Below are 19,657 nucleotides of genomic sequence, written 5' to 3'. Positions count from 1 at the left end.
TTTTTTTCATAAGTCTGTCTTGGACCATAAGCTGTTCTCTGCCTTAATCTGTACTGTGTTACGAGGGCATTTCAGCTGCAATATTTACTAGTTCATGGTAGTGATTAGTGGCATGGACTTTGATGTCAGGCTAGATTTGGGTTTAACCTCTTTTTTTTTTTTTTTTTTTTTAGTTTTAGACTTTAAGCAATTTGTATACCCAAGTTGGGGCTCAAACCCAACATCGAAAATCGCATGCTCTACTGACTCAGCCAGTCACCCACCCTTAGATTTGGGTCTAACTTCTTTTTTTTTTTTTTTTAATTTATTCATAGAGACAGAGAGAGGGGTGGGGGCAGAGGCACAGGCAGAGGGAGAAGCAGGCTCCATGCAGGGAGCCTGATGTGGGACTCGATCCAGGGTCCCCAGGATCATACCCCAGGCTGTAGGCGGCGCTAAACTGCTGCGCCACCGGGGCTACCCTTGGGTCTAACTTCTCTCTGCAAGGGACAGTGATCCATTGTGAACTTGTTGATCTCTCTGAGCCTGTTTGTCTTGTGGAAACTGGGAATACAGGTTAATATTTGCCAAAGTCTAAGTTTCTTCAGTTAAGAGATTGGCAAAGTTGAGAAATTTTGATGTATGTCAGTGAGGATGTGGAAAAAATAAGTTATTCATACATTCTTGGAGGGAATATATATATTGATCAGCTCTTTTTTGAGATCTTAATCTGGCAATATCTGTCAGCATCACCAGTGCACATCACTTTGATGCAGTAATTCTACTCATAAGAATTTATCTTATGGATATGCTGAAATGCACAGGTGCACAAAACCATACAGTGATACTCAGGACAGCAAAAGAATGAAACATTCATTTATAAGAGATGAATTAGATAAAATTTGAGTACCATACAGTGAAATGCTCTGCAGCTACTGGAAAAATATGTAAACTTTATAACAGGGAATACAGTTGAAAATTATGTCTTCTCATCTCCGTTCCTCAGTGTATTCATAAATAAGCATATATTTTTAACTAGATTAATAGCATGCTGTTCTACACCTTTTTTCACTTAACAATCTTAACAATAATTCTGTATCTGTATGTACCAGAGCATCTTCATTACTAATAACTGGGTAGTATGTCATTGTATGGGTGTGCCATAATAGACTTAGCTTATTCTTTATCATTTATTTCCAATTTTCATTTCCTTTTTTTTTTTTTAAGCCAGTCACATTTAGCAGTGGGGGGTTGTAAACCAACTTTAGTGACACTATTGTTAGTTAAGTTCTAATTAACCCATTACCATCAGACTAGCCTTTTAAAATTTTCTTATATAACCAAATACTCCAGTAAATTACCTTGGATGCTTTAGGTACACATGGGAGTATATTTGTATTCCCGAAACTGGAATTACTGAGTCAATGAGTATGTAAGTTTTGCACTACCTTTAATAATGTGTGAATGAAAAGGCAAGGCCCAGAATGTAGAGTGTGATGTGATCTCATTTGTTTTTTTATTTTTGTAAAGATTTTATTTTTAAGTAATCTTTGTACGCAGCGTGAGGGTTGAACTTAGACCCCCAAGATCAAGAGTTGCGTGCTTTACTGACTAAGACAGCCAAGCCCCCCAGTATGATCTCATTCATGTAAAAAATGGGAGGGTGGATTTAGAAAATATACTTGGAAGGATATAGTAGAATCAATTGATAGCGGCTGCTTCTTTGGAAGAGGACTGGGAATTTAGTTGAAAGAAAATTTAGTATGAACCTTTTACTGTTTGAATTTTCTATGATTGTGTACATTGCTTTTTCAGTTATAAAACTGATCAAAATAAAATGTGAGAAAACCAGGTAGTGGATAAATGTACTTTAATAATAAAGTACTTTACTTTATAAAGTACTTTACTTCAATAGTGGATAGATGTACTTTTAATTTTACTTCAATGCATAACGTCTTTCAGAGATTAGGAATTTGGTTATTAGGCTCTGTATGTACACATGAACGAGAAGTATAGTCACACATATATTGTGCCTTTTAAACTAAAGCATTCTCTGGCATTCATATAGTCATTTGACTTTCGTTTGCTTATTGTTGTGATATAAATTGAATATCTTTCCTTATAAAATGTAACAGCATTTTGTATTATAGTACTAAGTTTAAATAAGAAAGATAGTTCTAATGCAGTTGTATGCTCTGTCCCCAGTTAGAGATGTTTATGATTATTTCCGGGCTGTTCTGCAGCGTGATGAAAGAAGTGAACGAGCTTTTAAACTAACCAGAGATGCTATTGAGTTAAATGCAGCCAATTACACAGTGTGGTAAGTACCAGTCATCATTAAATGTCTTATGTTTTAGTTCAGATGGCTCTTTTTTTCCTTAACTTTGTTATCATCATAATAATTCACACTATGAGTTTTAAAGTCAGAGACTGAATAAAAAATGGCATTCTCTGCCCCCTTCCTTCTCACTACCAGGGTCCCACTCCCCAGAGATAAGAAATCTTAGCTGTTTTTCCTTAAGTTAACCTGCATATTAAATATGATGACCCCTATTTTATAGTATTTCAGAGTACATTCCTTTTAACAGATTGCCTTTTTTTTGTTTCATTTCGTTTTCTTTGTGCCACTAAGTAATTGTCTCCCAGGCTCTCTGATATGTGTAAAATGTGTCGTTACTACTGAACACAACAGGTAATCTTTCAGCTCCTTTTTTTTCTTTTTCACCAGTGTCAGCACTGCACATCTAGTCTCCAGCCCTTTCATGCATTTGATCCCCTGTCTCCAGACCCGACCTCTTTCTCTTTCTTCATTTATTCTCTTGTTTTATTGACCACATCCTTGAGTAGAAGAGAAATTATACAAGGATATGTGGGAAATCATTTGTGAGATTTTATATATTGAAAAGTGTCTTTAGTTTCTTCTCAATTTTCTTAGTAGAATTCTATTAGAAATCATTTTCCTTCAGAATTTTAAACCTCATTTTCTGTTTCCTTTAGCTTCTCTTGAGAAGATTCCTGTTATTTCATTTAAACCTTTAAGTAGGTCCAGAGAATTTTTTTAATGTTTTTTCAATAATTTTGTTTCTCTTCCCTGTGTTTTTTCTTTCTGGAATGCTTTTTTCTTTAGTTGCACGTGGTACCTTTTTTATTGTTTTTTCCTATTTTCATTTCTTTGTCTTTTCATTTATGTTTGAGATATTTCTTCTGATTTCTGTTGACACTCAAAAATTTCTAATTTCCAAAGTTCTTTTTTGTTTTCTGAATATTTTTTAATAGCATCTTGTCTTTTATTTCATAGATGTGTGATATATTTTCATTTTTCTGTGTTCATTTTGGTCTTTTTCTTTCACGTAAATATTTTTCTCAAGTCCTTGACTCTCCTTTCAAACTTATAATAGAGGCAGGAAAAATCCTGATTGGAAGCTCTGTATGTGGCAGGACTTGTCAACTGGCGAGCTTCACTGTGAGGTTAGTGAGTTCTGGAGATGTGGCTGTTTGTGCAAAATCTTCACATGTCAGCAATTCCAGATCTCTTCTTGTGGCTAGTTTGTTCCTCCAAAGAAGAGTCATCTGATTATTGCCTGAGGAGTATATGTTTGGCTGCCATAGTTGTTGGGGTCAGGCAGGGGGGGAGATTGGTTAGGGGTGGGGGTTCTCAGCTGTTTTTAGTATATTAATGTTTTAAATTTCCCAGTTTCCAGTCCTTTTCCTCACCCTGTATTCCTCTGTGTCTGATACTCCTTTCTGCTTCAGATTTTTCCAGAGAGTAAAGCCAGCTGTGTCTTGCCAGGTTTTTAGAAAGAACCACAGTTATCCTCCTGTGTGTCTCCTTTTCTTTCACACAAAATGCTTCACTTCTGACATTTCTGGTCATCAAATGGCTCTGGTGTTTCTCCTACGAGGCAGTTCTCTCTCATACCAGCTGTGTGTCCTACAATTTAACTCAGTTCTGACATTGTCCACCAGACATTGTCTAACTACCTGACATTGAGATAATATCAGACTGCACTGGTTAAGGGCTCAGTCTTGTAAAACTGCCCCCAACTCAGATGCTAATTGCAAATCCAGTTGTCACCTAAGCTTCTAACTAGTGGGCTATAAATCAGCCCCATGACCCTTTCCTAGGGTTCAGTTAATTTGCTGGAGTGGCTCACAGAACTCAGGAAAACCATTGCTTATGTTTACCAGTTATTAAAGGATGTGATAAAAGGATACAGATGAAGACATGTATAGGGCAAGGCCTGATGAGAGGGTCCCAAGTTCAGGATCTTTTGTCATTGAGGAGGGTATGTTCTCTCCTAGAACATGGATAGGTTCACCTACCTAGAAACTCCAAACCCCCTTGTATTGGGGTTCTCTGGAGGGTCCCTTAAGTAAGCATGATCAATTATTAACTGTTTCTAGTCTCTCTCCCCTGTCCAGACAGTGGGAGGTGGGACTGGTAATTCCAAGCTTCTGATAAGGTTTGGTCTTTGTGGTGACTAGGAGCCATCTAAGCAGCCACCCAGAGTAGCCTCAATAGAATAATTTTGTGCTCATTTTTTTTTTTTTTTGAGATTTTATTCATTTGGGAGAGCATGTACAAACATGAGTAGGATAAGGGGTAGAGGGAAAGAGAGAAGCAGACTCCACGCTAAGCAGGAGCCCGATGTGGGCTGGATCTCAGGACCCCAGGATCATGACCTGAGCCAAAGGCAGACTTGGCAGGCTTAACCACTGAGCCACCCAGGTGCCCCGCTTTTAGTGCTCTTCTCACTTAGGAATTCCTGAGTGTTTCAGGAGTGCCAGGAATCAGGTGCAGAGACCTATATATATTTTTTCTGTTACCTCACACCAGACTAGTAGATTCCATCACCTCTCTGATTAAGTTAGGGGAGGGATCTTGGCTGCTAAGGGCTCTTGTAGATTTTACACTGTTCTTAACCCCATCTTTGATGCCCAATTTTGGGGATACCTAACACCTGATTTCTGAACCTTTCTTTCCTGTTGACAGGTTTTTAGCACTTTGTTTTTCAAAGTCCATTAAAACTTGTCTGTCAACTTACCATTTTCCATAATTTTGTTGACCTCTTCTAGTTGCTGTGGTATCCCTTGACTTATTACCCCCTAATTCTCTTTGTCTTTGTGCATTTATACTGTTCTTCATTTCTTTACTATCATTTTTGTGGGGTTTTATTAGGGTGTCAGGATAAACTCATCCAATTAATCTACCGTGTTTCACTGGAATTCTTAGTATGGTATTCTATTATCTTATATGTCTGATAAGCACTTTCTTATCTTTTAAGAGATTCCTGACTGTACGTAACACAAAGTAACTTAGGATGCATTTTAAAATTTCCTAAGTTTATGTGCTAGTTTTTTAAAGGCAGTTAGTTATACCTGATAACATTACTCATCTAAACCAAGCTGCTTATGTCCATGCTTTATGAAATCTAATTTTCCTTAAACTAATAAAATAGAAAAATACTGTTATCTGTCCTAGTTAGCATTTCATTTTAAAAGATAACTTTTAAAGCAGCTGTTTTTCTTTTGTTATACATTGAGTTGGAAATTTTGAAGTAAAAATAGACCAGAACTAATAATCATGTTTTTAGAGAAAAAGTTTTTTAATGATTTGATTCTACCTATGAAGACATTAAGAGAAACTTGTTTCATTTATAAATAGCGTATTTGTGGTGGCTCTAAAATTAAAATATTTGATAATGTTTGTAATGGAATTAATTTATTATATGAATATTAAATCTAAACAAGCTGTACCATATAGGGAAATATTATAAGGAAAGAGAGGTGTTTGATTCTCCTATAATAGAACACTGGTAATCAGAGTGTTACCTGAAAATAATCATTAGTTGTTTGTCTTTTTCTCCTCTCTCAACATTTGTTGCATTTCACTATTTTTACTTCAAATTGCTTGATTCTTCCAATCACAAGATAGTTGTATGAATTTGGACAACCATACACAGTTACATTACTAAATTATTGGTTATATAGAATACCTACCAACAAAAGAAGTGTGTCTGTTTTAGTTTTATCAAATATTGTGGTAGGCAGTTTATATGGATTAATGAGAAAATGCTTGATGCTTGCTATAGGCATTTTCGGAGAGTTCTCTTAAAGTCACTTCAAAAGGATCTGCATGAAGAAATGAACTACATCACTGCGATAATTGAGGAACAGCCTAAAAACTATCAAGTTTGGTAAGATGAAAATAGAAAGGAAATATGTCACTATGCAAATATTACCTGCCCATTGGGTGATGAGATTATAGGGAATTGTTTGTTTCTTTATAATTTTATCACTTTGTATTGGAGTTAATGTTACCTGTCTCATAGGATTGTTATGAGGATTTTTTTTTTAAAGAATGTATTTATTAATGAGAGACACACAGAGAGAGAGAGAGGCAGAGACACAGGCAGAGACACAGGCAGAGACAGAAGCAGGCTCCATGTAGGGAGCCCGACGTGGGACTCGATCCCAGGCCCTGGGCTGAAGGCAGCGCTACACCGCTGAGCCACCAGGCTGCCCTGTTATGAGGATTAAATGAGATTTTCTTTTAAGAGAGCGAGAGAGAGAGAGAGAGAGAGAGAGAGAGAGAGAGAGAGGTGGGTCCAGAGGTAGAAAGAGAGAGACAGAGACTCTTTTTTTTTTTTTTCTTTTTGGAGACAGAGACTCTTAAGCAGCCTTCACACCCACCCAGCAAGGAGCCCCTGGATTTCATGACCCTGAGATCATGACCTGAGCCGAAATCAAGAGTCAAACACTTAACCAACTGAGCCACCCAGGCACTCCTAAATGAGATAATTTTATGTTTAGTGCTTCAAGTGGTGCCTAACTTCTAGTTAACACTCAAATATGTGTGCTGCTATTGTTATTTAAAATTTTGACATTAGCATATAATACTGGTGGAAGATTTTTGAGTAAAGAATCTGAAAAATGTTTTCTTTCTTTTTTTTTTTTTTTTAAATGTTTTCTATCCAGTATGTTATAAAAAGTGGTTTTCTGGTATTTGATCTTTCATTCGTTTATTCAAACTTTTTTTATTGATGCTAGGGAGACAAAGATGAGCTACACAGTCCCAACAGGAAAAGCAGATAATAAAGCCAGTTCTTTTACAGTGCAGTGTGAAAACTGCAATGGTGTACAGTGTTTTACAGAGGTATTTGTTCTAGAAACTAAGCCTTAAATTACTATAGACAAAACCATAGCGATTATTATGGGTGAGGGGAAAAGAACACAGTGGGGAAAAAGGAGGCATTATGGAGCAAGAGGACAGAGAACAAATAGGAAAGAAATAGAGTTTGAATGGTACCAGCATATAGTGAGCACTCCTTGAATGGAAGCCGCTGTAGTTGCTGTTATTTTGGATGTGGAGGAAGAGGTGGTGGTACTGGTGAAGGTTAGCCTGACATGCCGAAGGACCTGATCCTGAGTTTTTCCTAAATTACAGAGTTTACCAGGAACCTAGAAAAATAAATTATTACTAATGTTCATTAACTTGGAAGATTTCTGAAATAAATTCAGAAGACTTTTCCTCTAGGATCTTCCTCTTGGTAGTATCTTGCTGTCTTTTTTTTTTTTTTTTTTTTAATTTTATTTATTCATGAGGGACACAGAGAGAGAGAGAGAGAGGCAGAGACACAGGCAGAGGGAGAAGCAGGCTCCACACAGGGAGCCCGACGTGGAACTCGATCCTGGGTCTCCAGGATCACGCCCTGTGCCAAAGGCGGCGCTAAACCGCTGAGCCACCCAGGCTGCCCTCTTGCCATCTTAATATTGTATAAGATGAATTTTTAAGTTTTCTGTGCATGTAGAATATGTCATTCATTAAACATGAAATCTTTCCCCTTTTCCCATCACTCCTACTCAATTTTAATATATTGAATACTAATGAAATTTTTTTGAATTTTTTTAAAGTCTTACTGAGATATAACTCCCATATCACACCATTTACCTATTTATTTATTTAGTAAGCTCTACACCCAATGTGGGGCTTGATAAACTTATAACTTGTCATAGCTACTTGCCAAAGTAGAAGTGAATTCAGATTTGCCCACGAGTTGGTGGAATGAGCAGTTGCTTGTATGGTGATGCTGTGGACTTAAAAACTGAAAGCTTATTTATAATCAGAGGAGCTTTTATACTTGATTAAGTAGTATCACATTTCCTATAGTCTCATTATGCCATCTGGGAGTGTTTCAGATTCTTTGACAGGATTTTGTGGTTGTCAAAAGATTACTTCAGATTTAGCTTGAAATTAATCTTCCTTAAAACTAAGTATCTAATTTCATTTTATACACAAATCACTGTTTTATGTTTCTCAACTGTTCTTACTTAGCGTTCTGGAATTTTTCCCTCCTAATGTTTCTCCTTTGTACCTTTTCTCTCCAGTATAGAGAGAATTAGTGGTGAATTTCTGTTTTTTGAGTTTTCCTCCACATCGCAGAGTACAACACACGCAGTTGATACTTCAGTTCTTGGACGCATTAACACAAAAGTTCTTTCTTCTCCCTGCTTTAGGCATCATAGGCGAGTATTAGTGGAATGGCTAAAAGATCCATCTCAGGAGCTTGAGTTTATTGCTGATATTCTTAATCAGGATGCAAAGAATTATCATGCCTGGCAACATCGACAATGGGTTATCCAGGTATGGCCTTTCTTGTTACAATATTTTTCAGATTATGTTTTAACTGGATTAAATAATTAAAATTACTGTTGAATTATAAGTATACTCCTGAACTGAAATATACATATAGATCGTTACAAACAATATATAATGACTAAGAAATATTAAGACACTTATTTAAGACCTGACATCCTTCATGTTGATTAATCTTAGAATCTCTCATTGTAAGTATTGTAAGTAATTAAAGAAGAATAATAGCAACTTTTGTATTTCTTTTTTTGTTTGTTTTTTTTAACTTGTATTTCTTAGATTGAATTTGTATCACATCTTATATTTACTAGCAAATTGAATAGGAAAGGTAGTTGTAATCTGTTAATACAGCTGTTATTTTAATTAACAAGGGCATGGTACCTATTGGGGTTTTTGCATACATAAACTTTGGAATACAATTTTACAGTCATAATTTTATTTCTGCCCACTTGCTAAAATTTTAGGCTAAACCCTGAATAGAAGAGAATAGTTGTAACTCCCACTCTGGGCATTTTATGTATTCCAGCAAACAATTCTAGTGTTGTTTCCTATGAATTTTTTCCAGTGATTGCTACTTTGTATACTATTCTTTATATCAAGAGTAGCTCACAAATTTTTTTCTTACTTAAAAATTTAAACTTTTCTGGATTTCATTAAAGGCATACATTTTCTAAAGATACTTGGTATTTTTGTTTTTCATGAAATTCTTTTTATTTGTTTATATATATATATATTTTTAAACAGTTTTTTTTTTTTTTTTTTTTAAGATTTTATTTATTTATTCATGAGAGACACAGAGAAAAAGGCAGAGACACAGGCAGAGGAAGAAGCCGGCTCCAGGCAGGGAGCCTGATGTGAGACTCGATCCCAGGTCTCCAGGATCAGGCCCTGGGCTGAAGGCGGCACTAAACCACTGAGCCACCCGGGCTGCCCCTATATTTATTTTCATATTTATGTAAGGGATCAAATGAAGAGATCAAATCAGTATATAAACATCTCTCCCATTCTCTAAAAGGCAGTTTTGCATATCTTGTGTAGCCCTTGTTTGCTTAATAAGCTGTTTCATTAAAGTTGAATAATAAAGAGATTTAAAACAATATATTTTTTAAAGATTTTATTTATTTATTCATGAAAGACACAGAGAGAGAGAGAGGCAGACACAGGCAAAGGGAGAAGCAGGCTCCATGCAGGGAGCCCGATGTGGGACTCGATCCCGGGTCTCCAGGATCAGGCCCTGGGCTGAAGTGGCACTAAACCACTGAGCCACCCAGGCTGCCCTTTCCCATAGTTTTTAAATTAAAATAACCTTATAATGTAAAAATTTGTATTTAAATCAAGCTGTTTATATTTCTCCACATGTATTTTAATGTCACTTTATCATATATATGCATTCTTAATACTTCCTTTTTACTTAATATTCTGTATTCCTATCAAATCCACTGAATTACTATACTATAATTAATCATTTTCTGAGTTTAATTTTTTTTCCCCCTCTAAATTTTCACCTTAAATAATGCATAAGCATTTAGTTACCTAAGCCTGTGATTTAGTCTTTTAGAGTAATTCTTCGGTCTGTTTAAATAGTATAAACATGCCTCTTGGTATATAAATTGTTCATAAGAACATGACACTGAGGAGGATCCCTGGGTGGCTCAGTGGTTTAACGCCTGCCTTCGGCCCAGGGCATGATCCTGGAGTCCCAGAATTGAGTCCCGTGTCGGGCTCCCTGCATGGAGCCTGCTTCTCCCTCTGCCTGTGTCTCTGTCTCTGTCTCTGTGTGTTTCTCATGAATAAATAAATAAAATCTTTAAAAAAAAAAAAAAAAAAAAGAAGATGGTACTGAATCATAGGCCACTTTGCTCACTCTTCCTTATTTTTTTCCTTCTTTGTGACCATCCCTTTGTCTTTGATGACTTCTTTTCCCCTTCATTTCCTTGACCTGCAATTGTCACTTTCCTCCAAATATGTGATAAGTTCTACATCTTCAGTTCTGCCTAGCTTAGCTGAAATTTTATTTATTTATATTTTTTATTAAAATGGGACATTTCTAGGGGCACCTGGCTGACTCAGAGGAGCATGTGTGACTCTTTCTTGGGGTTATGAGTTTGAATCCCACGTTGAGTATGGAGTTTACCTAAAAATAAAATATTAAAAAAAAATGTGACATTTCTAATTGGGTATTTTTTATTTTCTCTTAGGAATTTAAACTTTGGGATAATGAGCTGCAGTATGTAGACCAACTTCTTAAAGAGGATGTGAGAAATAACTCTGTATGGAACCAAAGATACTTCGTAATTTCTAACACCACTGGCTACAATGATCGTGCTATATTGGAGAGAGAAGTCCAGTTAGTAATCTCCTTCACTTGTTCACTCATTAAATGAATATTTGTGTGCCTATTATGTCTAAGGCATTGGGGACCCAACAAAGATAAAGACTGGCCCTGATCCTGCCCTCCTTGAACTAAGAGGATAGAATGCTTAGATGAAATCTCTAACGCCAATTTATAGATACTATAATATACCTCTACATTGTAATGTCTTAAGTTTCTTGAAATATTGTTGTTACCACAGATTGAAAAGAAATCAGCTTTATTTTAAAACTATCGCACTAAATTCTGCTGCCCTTTAGATAATAGCCCCCAGGTGCCATTTTCTTCTGTGCAGGGTTTGGTGGGGGGATGTCCTGTACACTGTATGTAGAATGTTTAGCAGCATTCCTGGCCTTTACGTCCTGTCAGGATGTAACAGCAGGAATCCCCTCCCCTCAAGTTATGACAAACAAAAATGTCCCTATACATTGCCAAATGTCCCCTGTGGGGTAAAACCATCCCTATTTGAAAACTACTGCTTTAACATACAAAAAGCTGTTATAAGCGCTAGAATTCTTTGAATTAGAATGAATATTAATATCTATACACATTAATAGCCACTTCTTTTCTGACTTTGTTTTTTTCTGTCTTATATTTGAGCATATTTATTGTTTTTATAGACTGATGACAACACAGTCATAATTTGAATTACAAAAGTAAAACAAGGGGCACCTGGCTGACTCAGTAGAGCATGCAACTCTTAATCTCAGGGTTGTGAGTTTTAAGCCCCACATTGGGCCTAGAACTTTTAAAAAGTTAAAAATAAATATTACAGCTCCTGGGAATAGCTGATTTTTACAACTGTCTGCCTTCATCACCCTTTTTATTACTTCTGCTTAGGTCAGGCCAGCTAGCTTATCTTTTAATCTGTTCTATATAGGGTTCTGGTGATTTACATTAAAAAGGAAGAAAGGTCATAATCCAGGGTCCTACATTAACTTTCTGCTCCATGCTTCTTTCAGAAGCAGCCAAATACCCCTCAAGCATGTTTCATGCTTTCTTTTTACTGCTCTGCTCTTCAAAGTTGCACTAATATGATAGTCACTAGCCACATATGGCTACTTAAATTCAAATTAATTAAAATCACATAATTCCATTCCTCAGTTGTATGAATCACTTCTCAGGGGTTCAGTACCCACGTGTGGCTAATGACTACTATATTGGGCAGCACAGATAACATTTTCATCATCCTAGCAAGTTCTGTTGAATAGTATTGATCTGAGGGATAACTGTGAACTTACTGAAATTATTTTATTCTTTTTTAAAAATATATTTATTTATTCATGAGAAACACGGCGCAGAGACATAGGCAGAGGGAGAAGCAGGCTCCATGAAGGGAGCTGGACCTGGGACTTGATCCTGGGTCTCCAGGATCACGCCCTGGGCTGAAGGCAGCGCTAAACTGCTGAGCCACCTGGGCTGCCCAATTTTATTATTCTTAAACCTAAATACTGGGGCTTTAGTGGGGAAAATTCAGACTCATTATCCAGCCCTCTATAAATTACTTTTTTTTTTCATTTAGGATTGGTATTGTGTCATGAGGATTAGAACAAAAATATTCTGAAGGAAATAAAGTGTCATCCTTAAAAGAATTCAATAGCTTTCTTGCCAAAAGATAGAATGCTTCAGGTTATTCCTTGAATTAACCCACTAATAATTAGGGATTTCAAATACCACATATTCTTTATTTACTATAGCATACTTCATTAGGTTAGGTTTAACAAGATACTTCAACGTTGAGTATGAAGAGTGAAACATGGAAACTTCTCATAGCCTTCAAAGGCAAAATCACTGGTTTTCTGTTACTAAATAGAAGCAGAAATAGGAATCTAAGAGTTTTACAGGGGTGCCTGCTGGCTCAGTTAGTGGGACATGAGACTCTCTTGGTCTGGGTGTCATGACTTCGACCCCATATTCACTGTAGAGATTACTTAAAAATAAAATATTTTAAAAATTGTTTTAAAAAAGTCTAAGAGTTTTCCATAATTAAGGTTTGTCAGTACCACTAAGATAGGCAAAAAAAAAAAAAAAAAAAAAATTTAAAATGCAAAGAGCGTGACGCCTGGTGGCTCAGCAGTTGAGTCTCTACCTTTGGCTCCAGTCATGATCCTGAGATCCTGGGATTGAGTCCTACATTGGGCTCCCAGGAGGGAGCCTACTTCTCCCTCTGCTTATGTCTCTGCCCCTCTCTCTATGTGTCTCTCATGAATAAATAAATAAAATATTTAAAATACAAAGAGTAGCTGTAGTTAACTAGAATTTAACTAAATTTTTTAACTCTAAAGAATATGGATTTACCTGATTATTTTCTTTTTCCTTTTATTATAAAAGTAATGCAGTCTAGTTGTAGGGGGAAATTGTACTGAATTGCATAAATTTAAACATCAAAATCTCTTACTCTCTCTCTCTTCCCATACCCCATTCTTTAGAATGAGCTACATTAGTGTGGGTCCTTCCAAACCTTATTAAGTATGTTTGCGAACAGGTATGCACAGCAACCTAGGCAGTGGTATTATGCACATTGTTTTATTTTTTTCATTTAATATATCATGGCCATATTTCCATGAGTACTACTGGTACTGTTAATAATAGTTACCATTTATTTATTTTTAAAAGATTTTATTTAGAGAGAGAGGGAGAGAATCTATAGCAGATTCTGCACTGATTGTGGAAACCAACACAGGGCTCAATTCCACGACCTTGAGATCATGACCTGAGCTGACATCAAGAGTTGGATGCTCAACCAACTGAGCCACCCAGGTGCCCCACCCATTACCACTTATTAAGCATTTACTACATGCCAGGAATTCTTATTTAATTTTTATAACAACACTGTAAGATATCAGATGAAGAATTTGAGGTTCAGTACCATTCTATAATGCACCTAAGAGCACAGAGATAATAATTGATAGGACTAAGATTAGAAGCTAAGCAGTCTGGAGCACCTGGCGGGCTCAGTTTATAGAGCATGCAACTCTTGATCTTGGCGTCGTGAGCCCATAGGGTTGTGACTTCAAGCCCCATGTTGAGTGTAGAGACAACTTAGAAAAACAAAACCAAAACAAGCTAGGCACTCTGACCTCAAAGTGTATATTTTAACCATTAAGATAGATCATGCCTTAGTGCATATGTATGTGGATAAAATTCTGTAGGTATTGCCAAAATGAGATTAAGAATCTCTACAGGGATGGCTGGCTGGGTCAGCTATTGAACATCTGCCTTCAGCTCGTGGTGTGATCCCGGGGTCCTGGGATTGAGTCCCACATCGGGCTCCCTTCATGGAGCCTGCTTCTATCTCTGCCTGTGACTCTGCCTCTCTCCCTGTCTCTCATGAATAAATAAAATCTTAAAAAAAAAAAAAAAGCCTTCTACAATGATTAATAAAGACATGCAGGGACATAGTTTGAAAAATAACTGGAAACATTAGATCATGTAAAAATAGTCAGAAAAAACCTTTTCATAATGCTGAATGAGTTTATCATTATAGTAGTCCCCCCCTTACCTGCAGCTTTGCTTTCTGAGGTTTCAGTTACTCACAGTCAAATGTGGTCCAGAAACATGTGATCCTCTGATGACCCTGTGTATGGTGAGACATTATTAGGTAGTATAACTTAAGGCTACATCACAATGCCTGTCATTCACCTCACTTCATCTTATTATTTAGGCATTTCATTATCTTAAATCATTACAAGAAGGATGAGTTACAGTCTCGTAAGATATTTTGAGGGGTGCCTGGGTGGCTCAAGCAGTTAAACATCTGCTTTCAGCTCATCCGGTCATAATCCCAGATTGCTGGGATCAAGCCCCATGTTGGGCTCCCTTCTCAGCAGGGAGCCTGCTTCTTCCTCTCCCACTCCCCCTGCTTGCACTCTCTTTCTCTCTCTCTCTCTCTCTCAAATAAAATCTTTTTTTAAAAAAAGGTATTTTGAGAGAGACTACATATAACTTTTATTACAGTGACTATATTATAATTGTTCTATTTTATTCTTAATCTCTTAGTGTGCCAATAAATTAAGCTTTTTCATAAGTATGTGTATAGGAAAAAACATATATAGAATTTGATACTCTGTGATTTCAGGCATCTACTGGGCATTTGGGAACCTATCCTCTGTGGAGAAAGAGGGACTACTATACTCTGAAAAAAATGCTGTCCTAACAGCTCTGCAATAATATCAAGATTACTGAACTTTAGTCAGTGACTTACTCAGTTGAGCAAGTCTGTAGTAAAGCTAAATTCTGGTATTCCCTTGGAATTTGTTGTAATTAGATCTAAATTATACTTAATCTGGTTAAAGGGAAGAGAAAGGGAGTGTCCATTTTGACTGGTTATCACATCATAATTAGTAATCTTGTTTTAGAACATAAAAAGTACACATTTGTGTTGATTTCTCATTTTTATTCTTTGTCTATACAATTTCCATGCTATTTATTATTACAGCTCCTAAGATTATGTAGTTCTCCTTTTTTAATGACTCAGGATTTGTTGGGCATAAATAGACCTTAGGCTCTTTGCCAAGATTGTTTTACCAATAAAAGTAAAACCTCTTGTTTTAGCTGCCATTTTCTTCAAAGAGAAAGCCTAAATTAAAGGAAATCTCCCACATCAGTTCATTTTCCTGTTGTAAATTGAGCCTTTGTGTTAGTTAGGTATCCTTTCCTGAATTGGTTACAAATTTACAGGAAGGAGGAACAATGTAACTATGAATTGAAAAACTGCAGACTTGAAGGATTCTCTCTAAATTAGATATGACCTAGACCTAGTCACAGCCCACTAAGATAGATGAAAGCACATATCCAAGCTGTGCCACAGTCTTATTAAAACTATTTCTAATTATTCCACTGCTCTTAAAATTTATATACATATTTCTTTGTGGTCTTTTTCTTGTAGGTACACTCTGGAAATGATCAAACTAGTACCGCATAATGAAAGCGCATGGAACTATTTGAAAGGGTAAGCAATAGTTTTGGATTATTTTATATAAAACCCACCTATTGATGTGATGTATCATGGAATATGTTCTGTTAATTAGGTTCCAAAAGGATACTAAAGAATTTTCCATTTTTCTGGGTCTAAGAGAAGTAGACCAGTGTAAGATGATAACACCCAAGAACAGTGCCTTCTATCCTCTTCACCTCCCAAGCACATACCAGCACAGTTTTTAGAATAGTCCATGGCTAAACAGTAATACAATTAGAATTGTATTTATGAATCCTATAGTGTTTATGTCAAGGAATGGGATATACACAGCTTCTATTTAGCTCAGGAGCATAGTAAAGACAAAACAAACTATTTAAAAGCAGATTGCACAGATGCATAGCCAGCCTTTCTATTTTCAATTCTAGAGATCTCCTTTTACAAATTTCATTCCTTAAATTGACAAGGTTTCACTCGAGTGGCCACTGATATAATCAGGCTCCTTTTTTAGCTTAGAGGTCTCCCTGGAAACCAGGCCCAAAAAGCATAAAGTTTGGAGCCCAGTCACATTTGGAGATGAATCCTATAAGATCTGGAGAGCTATAAGCTATAAAGAACCATCTCAAGAAGAAGCAGAAATATCTCTCCTGTTTTCTTCCTTTGTAATTTCAAGATGATGGTTTATTTTCTGATTTAATTGTGTGTGTTGCAGTTTGAGTTATAAATGATCACTTTTAAGTTTCATTATTTTTAACTAATTGTACTCAGCTGAAAATTATCCATAATAAAACTTACATAATTTAAAAAATTCATTTAGTTTTAATTTCATTTAAAATAAGTCTCCTCTGGGCAGCCCAGGTGGCTAAGCGGTTTAGTGCCACCTTCAGCCCAGGGCCTCATCCTGGAGACCCAGGATTGAGTCCCACGTTGGGCTCCCTGCATGGAGCCTGCTTCTCCCTCTGTGCCTCTGCATCTCTCTCTCTGTCTTTCATGAATAAATAAAAATTAAATCTTTAAAAAAAAAAAGTCTCCTTTTGTTCATGTTACAGAGGTCATCTTTCCTTAATCTATTATTTTTGTTCTTCCTTCTCAAAATTGAGAATAATCTTTTTTTAGGATTTTACAGGATCGTGGTCTTTCCAGATACCCCAATCTGTTAAGTCAGTTACTTGATTTACAACCAAGTCACAGTTCCCCCTACCTGATTGCCTTTCTCGTGGATATCTATGAAGACATGCTAGAAAACCAATGTGACAACAAGGAGGACATTCTTAATAAAGCATTAGAGGTAAGCCAGTAGAACTCTGCTCTCCTTGGTGTCTCAGAATTCAGCCTCCCCAGTGCCACTATATTCATGCCCTTTTCAGTGTGTTCACTCAGGAGTTCAGCTCAGGTCTATAAAACACACATCACCAGTGAGCATGATAAATAATTATAATGATATCTCTCATTTGAACATGATCTTAGTTTAACTGTTGACTCAAAAGCATTTGCCCTAGAGATTGATTTACATATGATCTTTAAAGAATTTTTGTTTTTCATTTTCAGTTGTGTGAAATTCTAGCTAAAGAAAAGGACACTATAAGAAAGGAATATTGGAGATATATTGGAAGATCCCTTCAAAGCAAACATAGCACAGAGAGTGACCCACCAACAAATGTACAGCAATAACACCATCTGGAAGAACTCGATGGAATGCTTTTATTTTTTTAAGAGACTCTAATGCAGGAGTTTAAAGCGATCATTCCCTTTGCCTGTGGTGCAAAATGTGCATTGCACAGGTATTGCTTTTTAACAGAACTAAGTGTGATGCTCTTTGGGTGCTGCTGCTATTCAGACTAGTAATTGATTCTTTTAAAGCAAAGTAATTTGAGGGGAGGGAAAAGAAAGTCCCATGAAGGAACTTTTGTAGTATTATCAACATTTACTCTAATCCCTTAGCATCAGCTCCTCCCTAAAGAGTATATGTGTCAGGATTTGCAGCATTAATGAAAGCAGGTAACTTGTATGTAATGGATATAAGGTAACTTAAATTTGGGTTCAGGAAGCAGGGAATGTAACTGTTACATTAGAGCTGCTATGCCACACTCACAGTATCTTACTATCACTGTAACCAACTAATGCCAAAAGAATGGTTTTGTAATAAAATTATAGATGTATCCTAAAACTTGACATAGTAGTTTGTTTTTGTTTTTTTGTAATAGTATTTTTGTACGATGGATGTTGTCTCAGCTTAGAAAAAGCCATTGAGAAAGAAAATATTGTCATAAAACTACAGAAACATGATCTCTCTCTCTCTTTTTTAAAAATTTTATTTATTTATTCATGAGAGAGGCAGAGACACAGGCAGAGGGAGAACCAGGCTCCCCCAGGCAGCCTGATGTGGGACTTGATCCCGGGATTCCAGGAACATGCCCTGTGCTGAAGGCAGACGCTCAACCGCTGAGCCACCCAGGCATCCCAGAAACATGATCATGTTAAAGGAAATGTTATTAGAAGGCAAATTAGTCAGTTCCTGACTTCAACAAGGTCTACTCAAGGTAGTTTAGACCTACATGGTGAGATGAGCACTGGATGTTAGATATTGGCAAATTGAATTTAAATAAAATTTTTTAATTTTTTTTTTTTTTTTTTTAATTTATGATAGTCACACAGAGAGAGAGAGAGAGGCAGAGACATAGGCAGAGGGAGAAGCAGGCTCCATGCACCGGGAGCCTGACGTGGGATTCGATCCTGAGTCTCCAGGATCGCGCCCTGGGCCAAAGGCAGGCACTAAACCGCTGCGCCACCCAGGGATCCCTAAATAAAATTTTTTAAAAGATAGTTTAGACCTATAGGATTTATTAAGGTATATAGATAACTCACAGAATAATTGCCTGATCATTCAGAAATATATCCCAAAACCACACTACAGAACTGGGACATCAAACTGCTGTTGCCTGTTCTAGGATCAGGAAACTGCTGAATGAGGCTACCAGTTCTAGGACATTCCACCTCCACCATATTGCATGTGAGTACATCTGCTTCCTTTCTCGCGTAATGCAGCTCCAAATTAAAGGCTCACCCACTTTAGTGCATTGGATTGGAAGTAACCTAAATGACATCTAAAACTAACTGCAAAGGAATCTGGAAAATACAGTTTATAGCTTTCTAAAATCCAGGAAGACATGCTCAAATGGAGTTAGTTCAGATGTTGAACAAGTTAGTTCTCTATACCTACATATAATCTCACTTTATCAGCAAAGAATTTTTCAATGTTTAAAGCATCAAACTATGATTAAAGAGCTCTATATAGGGTGGAATAGGCTTCTGAAGAATTTAGGAAATATTTTTCAGATTTTATAGGATTTTGCTGTTTTTAGACTCAAAAAATCTGATTTTCTATTTAAAATTGTCATACGAAGTATTCTTATGCAGATTATTTATTTATTTATTTTTAATTTATGATAGTCACACACAGAGAGAAGGGCAGAGACAGGCAGAGGGAGAAGCAGGCTCCATGCACCGGGAGCCCAACGTGGGATTCGATCCCGGGTCTCTAGGATCGTGCCCTGGGCCAAAGGCAGGTGCTAAACCACTGCGCCACCCAGTGATCCCCTTATGCAGATAATTTAAAAGGTGTCCTAAGGAACAAAAACTGTACAGACAAGTTACAAGATAGCATTTACTCTCAGAAACTACCTCATCAGTGTCCCAGAATTGGTTGAATTCAAAGTTGCTGACTTAACAAAGCTCATCA

The 19,657-nt window shown here is 36.7% G+C and overlaps 1 protein-coding gene across 2 annotated transcripts in view; it reads left to right on the top strand.

The window, feature by feature from the left end:
- Positions 1–18,090, top strand: part of FNTA (farnesyltransferase, CAAX box, alpha) — a 28,889-nt gene extending 10,799 nt beyond the window's left edge. The window contains exons 3-9 of one of the 2 annotated variants that reach the window (XM_038559911.1): positions 2,185–2,299; positions 6,072–6,176; positions 8,497–8,623; positions 10,831–10,979; positions 15,892–15,954; positions 17,035–17,206; positions 17,467–18,090. In XM_038559911.1, the coding sequence (XP_038415839.1) occupies positions 2,185–2,299; positions 6,072–6,176; positions 8,497–8,623; positions 10,831–10,979; positions 15,892–15,954; positions 17,035–17,206; positions 17,467–17,589 (854 nt within the window). In that variant the 3' untranslated portion in view covers positions 17,590–18,090. Of the gene's footprint in view, positions 1–2,184; positions 2,300–6,071; positions 6,177–8,496; positions 8,624–10,830; positions 10,980–15,891; positions 15,955–16,429; positions 16,731–17,034; positions 17,207–17,466 lie in introns of those variants that run through there. The other variant, XM_038559912.1, reaches the window with a different exon arrangement.
- Positions 18,091–19,657: the final 1,567 nt, after the last annotated feature.

The sequence above is a fragment of the Canis lupus genome, chromosome 16 (genome assembly GCF_011100685.1).
Source record: "Canis lupus familiaris isolate Mischka breed German Shepherd chromosome 16, alternate assembly UU_Cfam_GSD_1.0, whole genome shotgun sequence".
In the NCBI taxonomy this organism is placed as follows: domain Eukaryota; kingdom Metazoa; phylum Chordata; class Mammalia; order Carnivora; family Canidae; genus Canis; species Canis lupus.
The sequence above is the reverse complement of the archived record's forward strand: the minus strand, read 5'-3'. Positions and strand labels throughout refer to the sequence as shown.